The sequence below is a fragment of the Gadus chalcogrammus genome, chromosome 8 (genome assembly GCF_026213295.1).
Source record: "Gadus chalcogrammus isolate NIFS_2021 chromosome 8, NIFS_Gcha_1.0, whole genome shotgun sequence".
In the NCBI taxonomy this organism is placed as follows: Eukaryota; Metazoa; Chordata; class Actinopteri; order Gadiformes; family Gadidae; genus Gadus; species Gadus chalcogrammus.
The window spans coordinates 19,919,955-19,936,837 of NC_079419.1; the positions used below are offsets into that span (position 1 = coordinate 19,919,955).

At 47.2% G+C, this 16,883-nt stretch overlaps 3 protein-coding genes across 3 annotated transcripts; 1 reads left to right on the forward strand and 2 right to left on the reverse strand.

Annotated features, from left to right (window-relative positions):
• The first annotated feature begins 129 nt into the window (after nucleotides 1-129).
• On the forward strand, nucleotides 130-6,956 carry selenof (selenoprotein F). Its single transcript, XM_056597412.1, has 5 exons — nucleotides 130-441; nucleotides 1,363-1,530; nucleotides 5,098-5,161; nucleotides 5,721-5,770; nucleotides 6,203-6,956. The coding sequence occupies exons 1-5, from the start codon at nucleotides 394-396 to the stop codon at nucleotides 6,332-6,334; spliced, it is 462 nt and encodes a 153-aa protein (XP_056453387.1). The 5' UTR covers nucleotides 130-393; the 3' UTR covers nucleotides 6,335-6,956.
• A 230-nt stretch (nucleotides 6,957-7,186) lies between these two features.
• On the reverse strand, nucleotides 7,187-11,007 carry cldn18 (claudin 18). Its single transcript, XM_056597411.1, has 5 exons — nucleotides 10,542-11,007; nucleotides 8,633-8,797; nucleotides 8,272-8,416; nucleotides 7,859-7,972; nucleotides 7,187-7,538 (listed from the first exon to the last, which is right to left on the reverse strand). Exons 1-5 carry the CDS (start codon nucleotides 10,759-10,761, stop codon nucleotides 7,448-7,450), a joined length of 735 nt encoding a protein of 244 aa, XP_056453386.1. The 5' UTR covers nucleotides 10,762-11,007; the 3' UTR covers nucleotides 7,187-7,447.
• Nucleotides 11,008-12,879: 1,872 nt separating this feature from the next.
• On the reverse strand, nucleotides 12,880-13,757 carry LOC130388056 (transcription factor Sox-14). Its single transcript, XM_056597379.1, has one exon. It carries the CDS (start codon nucleotides 13,755-13,757, stop codon nucleotides 12,981-12,983), a length of 777 nt encoding a protein of 258 aa, XP_056453354.1. The 3' UTR covers nucleotides 12,880-12,980.
• Nucleotides 13,758-16,883: the final 3,126 nt, after the last annotated feature.

Below are 16,883 nucleotides of genomic sequence, written 5' to 3' on the forward strand. Positions count from 1 at the left end.
GTTCCAGGATTAAAACTCTTTATATAGTGATTTAAGAAAAGTAAATGGAGAAAATGAATAGGATATTTACTTCCAGAACCAGGGCTGGTCCGAAAGGGGTGGTCCCTGTGACGCTCTGCAAGGACGGCGCTCTGACAAAGAAGAAATGGAAAGGCTCACTGAACGGAAGCCAGAAAACGAATATATATAATAACTTTAGTATGACTTGGAAAACTTTTTTATAAACATTTTTAATATTTTAGGTAATGATTAAAATTATTATTAAGCTTAAATAGGACATTTAAAATAGAAGATATGATGTAATGTTTTAAAACAAGCGGCAGGCGCGAATCAGCCTCCCCGTTTTTATTATTTGGGTCCTGGACGTCGTTTCCTTCTATAGCGGTTTCCAAAATGTCGGGGGAAGTGTATCTCCTGTGGCTCCTTTCGCTCCTACAAACGGTAAGAACACAAATTAAGATTAGAATTAGGAGTATTTCATGAGTGCATCGTTTTATAATATAAGATAATTAATCGCACACAGTGACATGTCTTTTTATTCCTCAAGATTTGCATTCAAGCTACCCCGCATTTCCCGAGGAACCAGAATGACGTGGCCTATAATGTTTCACCCTAAAGCAAAAACATCGGATTACTTTAAAACGCAAATTGGCACAAAGCAGGGATTCGCCACGACTATCTCTTTCTTCGCTAAGCGGATGTGTCGTATCTTCTACATTAGTTTAAATCATGGAGCTTGTGCTCCTCTGTGTGGTCACAGCGATCTGGTGGACAGGTGAGGGCACCAAACTGTTTAGACATCATAACACTGAGTGGGGGGGGGGGGGGGGGGGGGTTGTCTCTTGGCTTTAAGGTTTGTTGGAATAATACACAAGGGAAAGGCTAGTTGAAGCCCGTTCCAAGTCAACCTGATATAATCTGCAGCAGCCACGCAATGCATTGCACCCAACCACACCTTTGAATGTGGAGAGACAATTTACCAATAATTTCTGTAATTTATATTTATGTGTGCTGAACGAGGGGTTTTGTGCACACCCACTTATAATGGCGATTGAACAAACTATTTTTACTACTCTCCGCACTTTATATGACTATAAAATGCAACACTATTGGCAAAGCTCTGACAGCTCACCGCACATTACCTCAGCCAAGTAAGCATCAAGACAGGCACCAATTTATCCAAGAGTGCCTACTAGAACAGGGACACGAATTGACCTCCACCACAACGACCAACAATAAACTGCCACGCTGCCCCGATCCAGAGCAAGTGCTACACAACGGCCTCCTCGACACCTGCACTGAAAGCAGCAACACTCGTGTCTTCTTCCCCCTCACCTTCCTCCTCATCTTCATCCTCTTCAGCTGTCGGCGTTCGGCGCTGACCTGACGTCGGAGGCCTGCCGGGAGATGGGCTTCTCCAGCAACCTGCTGTGCAGCTCCTGCGACCTGCTGGGCGAGTTCAGCCTCAGCCAGATCCAGCCCGTCTGCCGGCAGTGCTGCCAGCAGGAGGCCCAGCTGGAGGCACGCAAGGTGAGACAGACGACACCGACACTCTTTGATTTATTTATTCATTTTTAATCAGGCGATTTCAGGATAGCACAAGGAGGCTATAGACGTACTGAGGGATAGAACTATGTGTGCAAGTGAAGACCTATCTTGACGGTTTTATTTTATTTAACAAACATAGGATCTTGGTCAACTTTCCCATACTGAGAGAGAATAAAGTACAAGGAGAAACGAGGAGGGCCGACTCGGATGAATTCTTTCATTATTAAAGAGTAAAGACGTCCAATAGGGTTTATAAGGCTACACAAAGGGATTTATGAAACTTTAAGCCTTGGATATACTCCAAACATCGTTTAATTTGCTTTCAATCACAGTGATTACGACGGGCACTATGAAGTCACTGCAATTTATGGGCTGTTAGTCAAATGAAGTATGTTGCGGCGAGACCTAATGCACTTATTTACATGGTATGGCTAATCAATGGCAGGTTTCATTGTATTAGGGGAGTGTGCGAAAGGTTTGACTATTAGGGCCGAGTACCCTGCACACGCTGGGCCAGTGCAGGGATAAGGTTTGACTATTAAGGCAGAGTACCCTGCACACGCTGGGCCAATGCAGGGATTAGGCCTGCGTGTCCGCAGCGATGACGCGTTGATTCAGGTTATTAGGAAGAGGACTCTCTGGTCGTCTCCTTTGATGGCCCCCGTGGAGCAGGATCCTTTTATCTTTTAGAAATCTGTGACAAATGAGGCCAACGTTGGTGCACTGAGCGTATATCTATCTCTCCGATGAAAACAGACTCTGGTTCAGGGCGATAGAGGTAAACTGATGAAGAAGGCTGGATTTCAGGTGGTTAATCGAAATAGAGTGGTCAATGGTGGCCAACACAGTTGCATAAGGTCGTTTAGACACTGCAGTTATTAAAAGGAAGTTACTATTAGAAGTGAGTAACTAGTCGCATTAAGATTGTTTTGACAATGTACTTATTAAAAGGAAGTTACTAATAAAAATGAGTAATTAGTCGCATTAAGATTGTTTTGCCACTGCGGCTATTAAAAGGATGTTACTAGTAAAAGTGAGTAACTAGTCGCATTAAGATTGTTTTGACAATGTACTTATTAAAAGGAAGTTACTAATAAAAATGAGTAATTAGTCGCATTAAGATTGTTTTGACAATGTACTTATTAAAAGGAAGTTACTAATAAAAATGAGTAATTAGTCGCATTAAGATTGTTTTGACACTGCGGATATTAAAAGGATGTTACTAGTAAAAGTGAGTAACTAGTCGCATTAAGATTGTTTGGACAATGTACTTATTATTAAAAGGAAGTTACTAATAGAAATGAGTAACTGGTCGTGTTAAGATTGTTTAGACATAACGGTGAGATCGCTGGGAAGGGAGTGGATGAGGAACAGATTTCTTGTGAGCAGTAAAAGCCGCCTGCTGATGCAGCCTTTTCCCCACAGCACCTGGTAGTACCGAGACCACAGCCTGGCAAGAGACGTTCCTGTTAGATAAATTCTCTTAATCCCAGCACTTGGCCGAGCACCAAAAGCACACAGACGTGTACAGAAGAATAGGATAAATGTTCTATAATTCATCCGGTGGCGCAGAGCTGCCTAACCAACTAATCTTGTCTTGTTGCACACTGTTGTCTATTCTACCTCCGGCCTCTTCCGGCCCTCTCTCTTGGTTTACATAACCTGATGAACAGTGTGTTAACATTGCTATCCTGCGTGTGTTCGTGCGTGTGCGTTAGGTACACTAAAGCCTAGATTCCCACCTACTGCCTTCTTTCAAAAAAATATGAATTTGTCTGGAAGGATGCTTGGTAGGATGAAGGAGAAGGTGTCATTTTATCTTGATTAAACAAAGTGCCCTAGAGCTTGTCGCGTAACCAAGCAACTGCAGAAAGTACAGAGCACACCTTGTTTCACTTCCTCATTCAATCTCTCTCTCTCTCTCTCTCTCTCTCTCTCTCTCTCTCTCTCTCTCTCTCTCTCTCTCTCTCTCTCTCTCTCTCTCTCTCTCTCTCTCTCTCTCTCTCTCTCTCTCTCTCTCTCTCTCTCTCTCTCTCTCTCTCTCTCTCTCTCTCGCTCTCGCTCGCTCGCGGGCGCGCGCTTTTTTTCTCTCTGTCTCTTCCTATCTGTGTCTCTGCGTTTAACCCTCGAGTGTCGGTTAAATATGTCCCCGTTGAAGACGATGTGGCCCTTCTGTCTCTGCACTCCGTTTCCAATACAAAAGACAGCTTATCGACCGCGCCGGTGACCGCACTCTTTCAAGACGACGGCGACTATCTTCCCTGAAAGATCTTTTTTCTTTTCACTCCTCTACAACGGACACGAACCTCGGCCTCGTGGAGCACTGAGGAGTCCTCGCACGGCCTGCTCTCCTACATGGAGATTCAGGGGTGCAGACGCGGCCAGGGAATACAGTTATATCCCTGCAGAGCGAGATCCATCACCATGGAAACTCTGATGCTACTATGGCGAGGACACTTTAGAGCAGACCTTTTTAAATATATTTTACAAAGCACCAGCTACTAATGTAGTGGGCATGATTAACACAGGTGATGAACCGAGTAGTTTATGCAAAGGGAGATCGAGAGAGAGACACTTGGCCTGTTCCATTGGAATATGTTGTGTGTAAGCCAACCCCCCCCCCCCCCCCCCCCCCCCCATGGCCCCACGGAGCCGTGAGGCTTTGAGATACGGCCGTGTCGCTCCCGTCTCCTCGGCCGCGCCCTGCGCCGCTGGGAGCGGCGCAGGTCGATGACAAGCGGCCCTCGGCCCACGCGGCCATCAGTCAGCCCCAGCTCCATATGCACATCCTCGCCATTTAATGACCCCCAAGGAGGAGGACACCTTTATGAATCACAGCGCCTGCCAGAATCAAATTACCTACCTACCCCCCCCCCCCCCCATTAAGTTGCAGGCTGCCCTTCCCCCACCGCCCCCACCCACTACCATGTCTATGATAATTGCTGTGGAAGTCCCAGCAGGGAGTCGACAGGTTCTTCGTTTTGGTCACATGTCAGTTGAACTCTGATAATAGCCAAAGTGAACAAACTTTGGTCTTGTTTTGGTTTCCCCGCCTCTCCTGAGATAGATTGTCGTGCTTCCCACTTCCATGTTCTGTTTTGAGGTCGGTTCAGCGGGTTTTCAACTGGATTAGTTCTGTTTTTAGGTCTGTAAAGGGTTCTTTTAATTAGGTCAAGGGTTATTGAGTTGCCTCTGTTTTTAGGTGGGTTACGGGCCTCTTAGCTGGGTCAGGGCGTGTGAGTGGAGGGTTTAAAGCAATACAAAGCCTACTAGAGTAGCAGTTGGACACTTGAGTCCCAGAAATGTGAGCAAATCAGTGTGCGTGAGTGAGTAGTTAGTGTGTGAGAGTTGAAGTTTTGATGAGAACCATCCCAGCCCTGACACATGTCCTTGCTACCGCTAAGATAAGCAACACACCTTTGCCAAAAGTTGATCCATGTGTTTCCATATTAGCCGGGATGGTAGGGGCTCTGCTCAGACTCTTGTCACAGGACAGGACAGTGCGGAGGCGGACGCTGTGTTAATCCTCTCCTTCCCCTCTCTCCACAGCTCTACCCAGGGGCCATCCTGGAAGTCTGTGGATGAAAATTGGGGAGGTTCCCCCAAGTCCAAGGTGAGCAGCTGTCATCTTGCAGCCACGTTCAACTGTCAATCCACTATGATGGCTCCTCTGTGTACCTCTTCTGGGAGAGAACCGTGTCTTAATTATTCACCCAGCGTCTGTTGTGATTCATCGTACCTTGTCTTTCCCGGCGATAAATGCTTTGTAGTTGGGGTTAGCAAGTTACAACAGCTAAATGTTTCAAATGTGAGTTCTGAGGAGTTGGGAAGAAAGGTTTGTTTCCATTGGCGTCAGTGGCAAAGCTACTGTTGTGCTACCAGAGTCTGACCCTGTAATGCCTTAGTTGGGACCACCCGGCTGTTATAACCGGGCATGGTGACTTGAATCCATGCCATATGGCTTGTTGTGTTTCAGCTGTGGCTCCTGCCCCCCCCTCCCCACAGACGCTGTGTACTCAGGGGAGCTAGCAGTTGTTGCTAATTACATGGGGGGGCTTTAAGAGACCTTGTTGTGTTTGATGTGTTGCTATGTCGTGTCACTACGCCTCTTAACCTCTGCAACATTTGTTTGTCGTCTCTGTCGCTCCGTCTCCCCAACACACGCTCTCCAGCCTTCGTCCGGAGTGACAAGCCAAAGATGTTTCGAGGTCTTCAGATCAAGGTGAGATAATGTTGACCTGTTTCTGAAGTGCATGCACAACATCTTTTTTTGAGAGAATTCCCTGCAACGTTTCCCTGAATGGGTCTCAAGGGTGCGATTGTGGTTTGACTGGACTATCACCTGTTCTCAATAATGAATAAGTCAAATAAATTAATATAATTAATACAGAAATTTTTTTTTTTTAACAAGAACAATATTAAAGCAACCACAACTAGTCCTGTGTCTATAATTAAAGTGTCGTGGCTAGGACGTTAAACTCCCAGACTAAAGGCACTGGGTTCGATCCCCAATGTCACAATCGACCTGTACGCATCCTTGTGCAAGTCGACCCTGCTCCTCACTGAGGTGTATCTGACCTCACTGTGATCCACCCTGGATAAGAGACCCTGACCCCCGAGTGACCCCATGCTCTGCTGTCCCCCCGCCCTGCAGTACGTCAGAGGCTCGGACCCCGTGCTGAAGCTGCTGGACGAGGCAGGGAACATGGAGGAGGAGCTCAGCATCCTCAAGTGGAACACGGACAGCGTGGAGGAGTTCCTCAGCGAGAAGCTGGAGCGCATCTAGATCATGACGGCGTCCCTTTAATGCTCTCTTATCAATTCCCTTTTCATTAATTTTGTAGCCTGCCCGATGAGTAACTGATTGACTAGACTGTCTTTTGTACCAAGGTAAAATCAATTATACAAGCAAACAAAGATTAATTTCTTCTTTTTGAGAGTTTAGGCCAAATGATATTTTCCAGAGGAGTCGTTAGTAGAACATCATCACTGAACAAAGGGACCTTAAAGTGTTGATTTAATCATGTGCTGAATTTTCCAAACTAATCAGTTTTTTGCGGAATTACCATCCTTTTTTATTTTCCTTTTTTACCTTTAAAGTCCTTGTGCTTATTTTCTTTGTTTTGTTCCATTGCTCGCCCCTTCATCACCACCAGGTGTGTGATTAGGGGCCCCTCCATGATTGGGCCTCAGTGGCCCTCCGATCGGGCGCGCTGTTGCCAGGAGACAGACTCTAGTGACGAGCTCACAGTAAACCAGTTTGTCCTGGCGTGTGAGGTCTGATGTGTGTGTGTTCCCCCGGTGAGCGTTCCTCTTGGCAGAGACACTGAGGCTCTTCAATGCACTTTTGTTTTTGAGTGGTTGAGTCGTGTGGTTGCTATGGAACAATAAAAACAATCTTTCACCGATTTCGTTGCGTTGTGATGTTTTGTGGGTACAAATGGTTGGGGGCGCTTTAAAATCGTATTAATTCTTGTTTTGACTTTAGAACCTGCGTGTCACACGCCTGGCCTCTAGTGGTATAGCTCGGTATTGCATGTATACCGAGCTATACGTCGTTTAGAAGAGATAGAAGTTCACTCCATTAGTCTTCCGTCCTTACAGTTAAGGTGATGGCTATTAAAAAACAAAACAAAAAAACATTGGCAAATTGTTTATTTTGGATTTACAAGTTAAAACTTTAATGAAAAAAAAAAACGGCAATGATATCAGGAGGCCCTGAATTATTGCTAAATTTTCAATTTAAGATAGAAAAACATTTCTTATTTTGAAAAAATTAATCTTGTGCAGAAACGGGTGATGAAAGAAAGGGGTCCAGTAATAAAGTGGCTAAACAGAGTATAAAAACATAGAGGATGCATCATCTTTCAGTGACCTAAAGCTCAACAGTGGCCTTGTTTTACACATATTTATGCATCTCCCTCTTCGGTTCTGGATCGTCGTGTTCCGCTTTGCTCTGTGGCTTGGGTTTGTAGGCCACTCCGGGGTAACTGCCAACGCAAAGGCACCGACATAGGAGACAAACATGCTTTAGGAGGATATTCTGATTTAAACAATGCAAACAAATACACTGTCTTAAACATGGAATACATTCCATCTTAAAGTATTATTATTATATATTATTTTATTAAGTGCAGGATGGTCTAGGCCAGGGGTTAGCGTGTTTGACCCCCCAGCCGAGGGGTTCCGGGTTCCCACCCAAAAGTCCCCAGGCCACCTGGAGACCTCCTGGAGCGAGACGCCCCTAACCCCTAGCGGCTCCTTAAGGTGTACACAGGTCCCTGGAGGTTGTTTGGTATTCCAGCCTCACCTTGACTTGTTCTCGTCCATGATCCCCTTGAAGGCCAGGCTCTTCAGCACCCCGGCCACCAGCAGCACCCCGCTGGAGATCCAGGCCACGAACAGCCCCGGGCCGAAGGTGTACCTGCGGCGGGACGAAGAGCAGCGCTCAGCACCAGCAGAACCGCCACAAGCTAGACGCTTCCAGGAGCTCTCGCTATGTGGCTTTATCTCAATATACACACAGAGATCTACTTTCATATATTTGTGACGGGAAATATAAATATAAACTAGACATAGAAAGAACATTGAGCGAGAGAGACAGAGACAGACAGAGACGTAGAAGGAGACAGAGCAGGAGGAATAGACAGAAACAGAGTGTGAGGAAGATAACGAGAGTCAGAGACAGAGAGAAGGTCGAGCTCCAATAGACCGTTGATGTACCTTGGTATTCCGCCCATTCCTCCTCCCATTCCTCCTCCCATGCCCCCCTGGTATCCCCCACCGTAGTTAGGGTTGTAGTTGGCCTGCCTGAAGCTGGCCACGATCTGGTTGGCATAGATGGACGCCCCCGCAATGCCACACACACCTGAGGGGAGGGAGAGAAGGCGGGAGAGAGAGAGAGAGACAGAGGTTTGTATTGTGTAGTGGTCATTTCGTTGTTCACCACAAATGTTTACGATTCTAAGTAATAGAACAAACAAAAATAAATTGTACTCTTATTCGTCACACATTTGTCACTTATGTGACACTTATTTTGTGTATAGGTATACAGGGTGGCCAATAGGGCTTGACGTCGTCCTACCAGCGATGATGAACATGACGCCGGCGGTGAGGCTCATCTTGGCCTTGGAGGAGTCGGCCATGCTGTTCATGGTGAGACACTTCAGAGAAAAAACGGAGATCAGCGCCCCGAGCACGCTCAGGACCACACCCACGATCATGAGCGCCCGCACTGCCTGGAACATGCCTGCAGGGGGACCCAGAGACACGGAGGATTACAACCAGTAATCCACGTTGTGGTTCAGGCTGTTCTGGGGTTCACGCCGTGACCCCACCTGGCGGCTACCTGTGTCCCCATTACGCACCACCGATGCTTAGTGCAGTAACATGTCTCAATAACATGTCAAACATTCTGGGATTGTTATTATGTGTATTCCGTTGTTATTAAGCAATATCTCTGTTGTCAGTTCTCAAACCTTGAGGCTAGGCATGTAGGCATATGTATTTGCATTATCCCGCGACCCAATTGGTGTCCTACTGGGACTTCTTCATGATTTATGACCCACAATCTGTACCCAGCGCTCTAGTGTACACTAACAGGGTAGAGAAATATAGGGGTCGGATTCTTAATAGGTTTCACCCTACCTGCTCCTTAACGACCTGTCTCTGTACTGTCTAACCCCTACCTGCTCCTTAATGACCTGTCTCTGTACTGTCTAACCCCTACCTGCTCCTTAACGACCTGTCTCTGTACTGTCTGACCCCTACCTGCTCCTTAATGACCTGTCTCTGTACTGTCTAACCCTACCTGCTCCTTAACGACCTGTCTCTGTACTGTCTGACCCCTACCTGCTCCTTAATGACCTGTCTCTGTACTGTCTAACCCCTACCTGCTCCTTAATGACCTGTCTCTGTACTGTCTAACCCCTACCTGCTCCTTAACGACCTGTCTCTGTACTGTCTGACCCCTACCTGCTCCTTAACGACCTGTCTCTGTACTGTCTGACCCCTACCTGCTCCTTAATGACCTGTCTCTGTACTGTCTAACCCCTGCCTGCTCCTTAATGACCTGTCTCTGTACTGTACTCTGTACTTAATGACCTGAATTCACTGTATGTTGCTTTGATTAATGTCTCGATATATCATATGAATATAACTCATCTCATTGTAAACATCAAATCAGGTAGCTGTCAATCAATACTGCAAAAGTAACTATCTGAACCAGTTCCTTGAGCTATTGAGGAATGATCCAATCAAAACACATTGTTTTTAAATGAATTAATCTCCTGGTTCTGCTTCTTGCGCCCTGACATTTGTGCGTTGTTGGTTTTTGATTCTGATAAGTGTGTTGACTAAAGCGAAGGCCCGGGTATAGAGGCCCATGATGCATCAGGGCTTAAGTCAACACTGATACCAGGAGGCCAGAGACGCCCGAGATTGAATTATGTTGGGAAATGTAAGGCCTACGAGTTACAGGAGAACCCATTTCCTTATTCATGAAAGACCATGTGCCTTAACCTTTGAGAGAATAATCCAGTTTTTTCTGTAATATAGGAAATCTAACAAAACTATTCCTCCCCATCCATCCAAACCAAGGTAAATTTCAAGCAAGGCGCAATGAACCAAAAGCAAAATATTGCTTTGTCCCACTCAAATAAGATTTCTTATCCCCGACAGCTTTTTTAACAATTCCAAGACAAACCTTCACATTGTCCATAGTTCACATTACTTACTAAAAGATAATAATAATAATAATTCTAACAGATTTTTTTTTTACTAAACTCAACCAATGCTTATTAAGCATTTACATCCTCTGTTCACTAGAGCTTCCTGTTCCTTCACTTCAAACTCAAACCCCTCCACCACAAGCATCACCATCATCACCACAACCACCCCTACCATCTCTACCACGACCACTAACAACACCACGGCCACCACCACCACCACCACCCCCACCATCTCTACCCTCGCCCCGCTCCCACCCCGTGTACCTGAGAAGCCCAGCAGGCCGTAGAGGGGCCGGCACTCGGTGAGGCCGGAGGAGGTGGTCTCGCAGTCCCGCCACAGGCCCTTGTAGGTGTACACCGAGGTCACCACGTCGCCCTGCCGGTCCTTCACGCTCCAGTTGTTCATGGCGGTGGCGGCGATGAGAGCGGCCGCGCCGACCACGCCCAGTATGAAGCCGCCCGTCTGCAGAACCGTGGGCGCCATGCTCCTTCCTCTCCCTCCTCTTCCTCGGACCGAGGCGGTGGTTGTGGTCGGGGGCCCCCGGGGGTCGAGGGGGCGCGGTGTGTACCGGTGGGTCGTGTGTGTGAGTAGAAGTTTAAACCCGACTCGGAGGTCTACGCTTACAGGGTGTGAGTGAGAGAGAGAGAGAGAGAGAGCAGTAGAGGGGCGAGAGAGTGGTGGAGGAGGTGTCGAGGTGCGCGGCGACTCAGGGAGGAAATGAAGGGTTGAGCGGGACACGTAGGGGTGATGCTGTGGCCCGCCTGCGGGGGCTGGGTCGCCACCCAGTTGGTCATGTGGTCACACGGTAAGCAGCCAGGGGAGGGGCTGGCCAGCACAGGAGCTTACACACACACACACACACACACACACACACACACACACACACACACACACACACACACACACACACACACACACACACACACACACACACACACACACACACACACTGACATACACACACATACAAACACGCTGGAACTGCACACATACTCCCCCTGGGAACCTGCTTGTGGGCGGGTTGTGTCGATAGGTGTGGCTGCCATGGCGACGGGCGTATCTCACAGTTTTAAATGTAAATAATAGTCGTATCCAATCAGGGACTGCGTGACACAGCGCTGGGGGAACCATCAGGGAGCTCACGGCTCGGTCCGCAGCGGGACGCCGCCTCGTCTGATGGCAGCAGTTGAAACTGGCCCCAGAAACTGCCGTTCAAAAAGCATAAGTCATGAATAAGGACATGCAGGTGTAGCGTCATACCCCAAGGGGTTGATATTAAACATACATGCAGGGCCCCACATGTACTCCAGTCTGTGGTCGGTCCATTTGAGTATTCAGATTCATTTTTTTGGCAGCCAAACAATCTGGTTAACATTTTAAACAATTACTTGGCCGTAACAACTTCAACTCCGACAGGTCAAAAAAACAAAGCAAAAAAAAGAAGGACCAAAGTGTTGAAGTAGATTTTGGATTGTATATGTTAAACTCTGTATGCTGAAGGTATAGGTGTAGCAGTCGTCTTATACAAACTGAGATTGATCTGTCAGACAATAGATGCTATTTGAGAATACTGGGTAGCAGAGAGAAGGACCCACATGACTAGTGACCAGGGTCTCAGCGGCTGGAGCTCAGGCCTTAAGTATTGGAAGACAATCACTGTTTTATTACAAAACTGATATTTTGGCAGCTTCCTCTCAAAAAAGCCCAAATCCTGCATCCCATCAGCAACAAAGAAACACATCTTCCTCCTTCCATAGGTTTGACAGAGCTCACTCTCATGACACTATGTAGGAAGCACATGCTGAGGTCACAGGAAAGCAAGAAAAGGCTTGAGCGGTACTTCAACATGCCACACTGACCTCAGTGTTCACCGTTTGATAGCATTAGGCAGGCCTGTTAGTTTCAGTAGAGGCACTCATTACTCATTTACACACTGTGGAATCAAAACGTGTCTGATTTCATTTCTATGATTCATGCGGAGCTTATCACTCGGTCAACAGTTTGGGAGGGGAAGTTTGTTTCTTATCATAGTTATGCCTCTCTCTCTCTATGACAGAACGAATAGTATTTGGAAACATGTAACCAATAAAATCCAGAAATAATGTACTCAAAAAATCCTTGAGAATTATATAGCTACTCTCTTTATTGTTGGTGTAGTTTGGAGGCAGACTCTATTTTTGGATGGCTAGTGGTATTTCAATGTTTTCCTTGTTTTGTTTCTTTTGATGAGAATTTGTAATCCGAGAATAATCATCAGTTACTTTTCGGATTGCTTGGACTTTAAATAATAAGAGGTGGTTTTGTTTTGGCGAGATGTGACCTGGAAATGATCTCAGGAGTCTCACGGGATTTTTCAATACTTTAATAAATTCACAATGCATGTTTTGGAGGGAGAGAAAAACATTTTCAAAACAGACCTTCATTAACTGATGTTTTCTTTCTCAAACCAAGATATTTGCAGGTTGGTTATAAAGTGAAACGATTTTGACAAACTATTTGAAACTTAAAATGGCAACAAGGCAACAAAACCGACGGGGAATCATCATCTTGTGCAATCCTGTATTCAAATTATATATCATATTTTCAACTGTTCCTCTCAAAGAGTTTCTCTAAAGCAACACCAAAGGACACACATACAACATTAAATAGACTGCCAAGTGTCTTAATGCATTACAGTGGTTACCCTCGTGTATGTCGTTGGTTCATGTGTGCATTACGTCCCCTGGTGCACCGCGTCCCAGGCCTGACCCTGCGGAGGTGTAGGGGTCCAGCAGCCCCTTCTTGGCATGCAGTCCTCCGGGGAACAGGATGTAGGCGACCTGCGGCTGCAGCCCGGCGGCGGTTGACCACGCGCTGCTGCAGCCGCACGGAACCACATACCCGGGACTGTACCCTGGACTGCTCGGGGACAGGTGCGTGTGGCTGTGCTGCCCCGGGCAACTCAAACTCCCCATCGGTCCGGTCTGGTGGTATCCAAAAGTGTTCGCGTAGGGTAGGCACCCGAGCGGCAGAGTGTGTGGCAGGTCGTTGAGCCGCTGGACAGCTCCGGTGCTGAAGTGCGCTGAGATGGGGTCCAGGAAGGAGAAGGACGGGGCGGCGGGGGACAGCAGAGCCCGGGCTTTATCTGCGCTGAGGAAAGAAGTGTCCGCTGGAAATCCCTTCAAATGCTCCGCGGTGTCCCCAAGGAAAGGCAGGGGAAACACGAAGCGGTCTCTCCTCAGCAGGCTCTTGGGTTTCCTCCGGGGACGGTACTTGTAGTCCGGGTGCTCCTGCAAGTGCTGGGCGCGCAGCCGCTTGGCCTCGTCGATGAACGGCCGCTTGGTGGGGTCGGAGAGCAGCTTCCACTCGGCGCCCAGCCGCTTGCTGATCTCCGAGTTGTGCATCTTGGGGTTCTCCAGGGCCATCTTCCGCCTCTGGCCCCTGGACCACACCATGAACGCGTTCATGGGTCTCTTGATGTGACCTAGAGGTTTAGACATTTCCCAAAGTCAACAGAACAAAAACCTAAATAACTCTATTCGCCTCTCCAGAGGCTGGTTCGCCACGTACGAAGTTAGAGTTAAAACAGCAACAGGATAGGTGGTCAATGTTAGATAAATATAAACTATTACAAATAATAATTTGACTTAAGCTTTAAATTGCAGAGGCGCGGGATGAGAAAAAGTGACCAAGAAAACGAGACATGCCCTACAGGGAAGGAATGTCACACAGGATCTAGTTAGAAGCTTGTTGTGGAGAGTGCAGGTGGCATGACCGCCCGCAGCACCACAACGCACCGCAACACTGGGGCTGTCACGGCCCCCGGGCCAATGGGGAGAGGGCCCCCTATCCCTCCACTAAACAATGCATCAATACCTAACCAGGCACACACACACACACACACACACACACACACACACACACACACACACACACACACACACACACACACACACACACACACACACACACACACACGCACACACACACGCACACACGCACGCACGCACGCACGCACGCACGCACGCAAGCAAGCAAGCACACACGCACACACTCGCGCACGCGCGCGCACACGATTTAAAGGTTCTTTTGTCAAACCATATGTACATAACAGAAATGATTGAAATAGAAGCAAGAAAACAAACCTTATGTGTCAGTATCATACGTTTTTGAAGGGCTGTTTTAAAACTTTGCATAGTTTCTGCCGTGTACATTATTGACACTTATTACATAGGCCTACTTATTATGTATACGATTGTCTCGCCTAACCTATGAGTCCATCACTTCCTAGTTTAGAAAATCAATACTAATCATAAGCATAATTCACTTGCCCTACAGGACTGCATCGATTGCTACAGTTTTCATAATCACTTTCCCTTATCTGATCAAATGTATTCCTATTCCCCCTTACCTGTTATTGAAATGACATTGTTAGAAATACTCGTCTGGGGAGTTAAAGTAAAGCTGCAAACTTAAGGCTCACATAATTCATCAGCACATTTCAGTTGAAACAACAGGATTACTTTGACGGAAATATAGCCTACTTAAAGACCAGTTATCTAAGAAAGAAAGTTAGGCTATTATTTATTCGCCGTGTTCTTCCAGTATTCTGTTTTGGAGACATGATCACATAAGATCATTAAAGACCAATTTGGTATTTTACATTAATAACACAACATCATGATAGGAAAATATGTCGAAACAACCATCCAAGTTTATGTGTGACTCCCTGAAGCTGTGCGTCGTGCGACACGTGTGGACAGTGAGCAGCACACTAAATGCTTACAGTGTGAGCAGCAGCCTGTCAGAAGCATGACGTCGTCCAGCACTTTGGGGCCAGCGGCAACTAATTGGAGCGGGATGGGGCCGCCGGAGATAGGGGTGAGTCTACTACAGATACCAGGCCACCACGGGCCACCACTGGCCGCTGGTGAGGAGGAGCGGGAGGAGGGCTTTATATCTCCTCACTCACATAATCCACTGCACTGCACGCCTCTTCAAAGGCACAAATAAATGGACATCGAAGATCCAGCGGCGCGCTCCACATCAGCGGCGTGCAGACGATAAAGACGTTTTTTCTTTTCGGAAAGCGGTTGGCCCTTTAGCCGTGCAGGGAGCTGCCAGATGATTGGCGGGTGGGTGATCTCTCTCCTCGTGGCTGTGCTGTTATCAGCGCGCCGTAGGTGTAGGCCTTCACACACAGAGGGGGGACGCACCGCCACGCAGAGACACTGATTACCTTCCACAGAGAAACAGAAGATCTGCCCACAGCTTCTGGCGCTGGAGGAAGAGTTGGCCTCGCAAGCTAAATAAATGATGCTTTTTTTGTTGTTTTTTGCGTGAAATAGGCGTGCTGCAGAGTCTTTGAGGGCAAAGTGATCTTGTATTGTTTGTCACAAAGCGACTATCAGCTACTACAGTCGTACTATATACAGTATACTAGGCAGTGTGTGGTGATACAGTGTCGTATACTAGACAGTGCTGTATATTAGACAGTGTGTAGGCCTACTTGAGTGTATGAAACTGTAGTTTACTGTAGTGTGTAGAACTAAACACCGTTGTTACAGACAGTGTTTGGTGGGAGTTCTCATAACTCCTCTGAAGAAAAGGAAAGCACGATGGAAGGTAGAGAAGAAAAAAAGAAATAAAAAGGGCCAGCAGTGCAAACTGTCTGTAATCCGGTTATCCCTCCTGGGGTACGGAGATAGCGACCCACCCCCGGGACTCTATCTCCTCTTCTTATGTCTAAAGTGTCCTCCACGCATTCTGGGGGATTAGGGAGTCAGCCAGGAGAAAGGAGGGACAGGTAGAGGGAGACCTGGAGGGGAGGGAAGGAGAAAGGTGGCCCCGGGGGCCGCAGCACTGAGGGTCCGTCTGTCTTCTGTTCGGACCTTTGAGATCTGAGGCCTGGATCTCCCGCCAGCCTCCCAGAGACACATCGCTCTCAATGTTTGGTATCTGTTCAGATTCAGAGGACAACACGGAGGTCTGCGTCCATGTGAGTTTCTATCTCCATTATCCTGGAAGTGGGGAACTTGAAACCAGTGTCTTTTTTAGGCCCATTTCCTCTGGCTGCAGGTCAAGGCCGTTTCTGTGCCCTTCCAAGATGGGTAGAGATGCCATGCGGATTAGAGTAAGGGTTATGAACGTGGCCCCCTTTTTGCAAAGGCTCAAGAGTAATCCCACTGCGTCCCCTGGTTGATAGGTCTAAAGGCCTGGTTTCTGTCTCTTTCCAATGAATTTAGATGAATTTATTGCAATGCCTTTTATTTACAGTGTTTTTCAATGGCACAGTAGATGATGCCTTGTGAATCACATCCTTTAGGGCTAGATCCCCCAGATGTAATATTGTATATCCTTGAGGCCCTCTTTCATATTATAGAGACGCAGGGGTCCTTGACCCCTAGGTCACCTAACTACATCACTTCCTGTAGCGCTAGGTGTACAGTATATTATCTACTCATTTTAGTGAACCTTAATGCCCTGATTCATAAAAGAGACAAGACGTCAATCTATATCCTTCTCTGCACACACACACACACAACAAATGTATTCATAAAAGGCACCATCGGAATGGATTTATTTTGGCGTCGCAGAGGGAACATAGACTTTGCTGTGCGCCACAA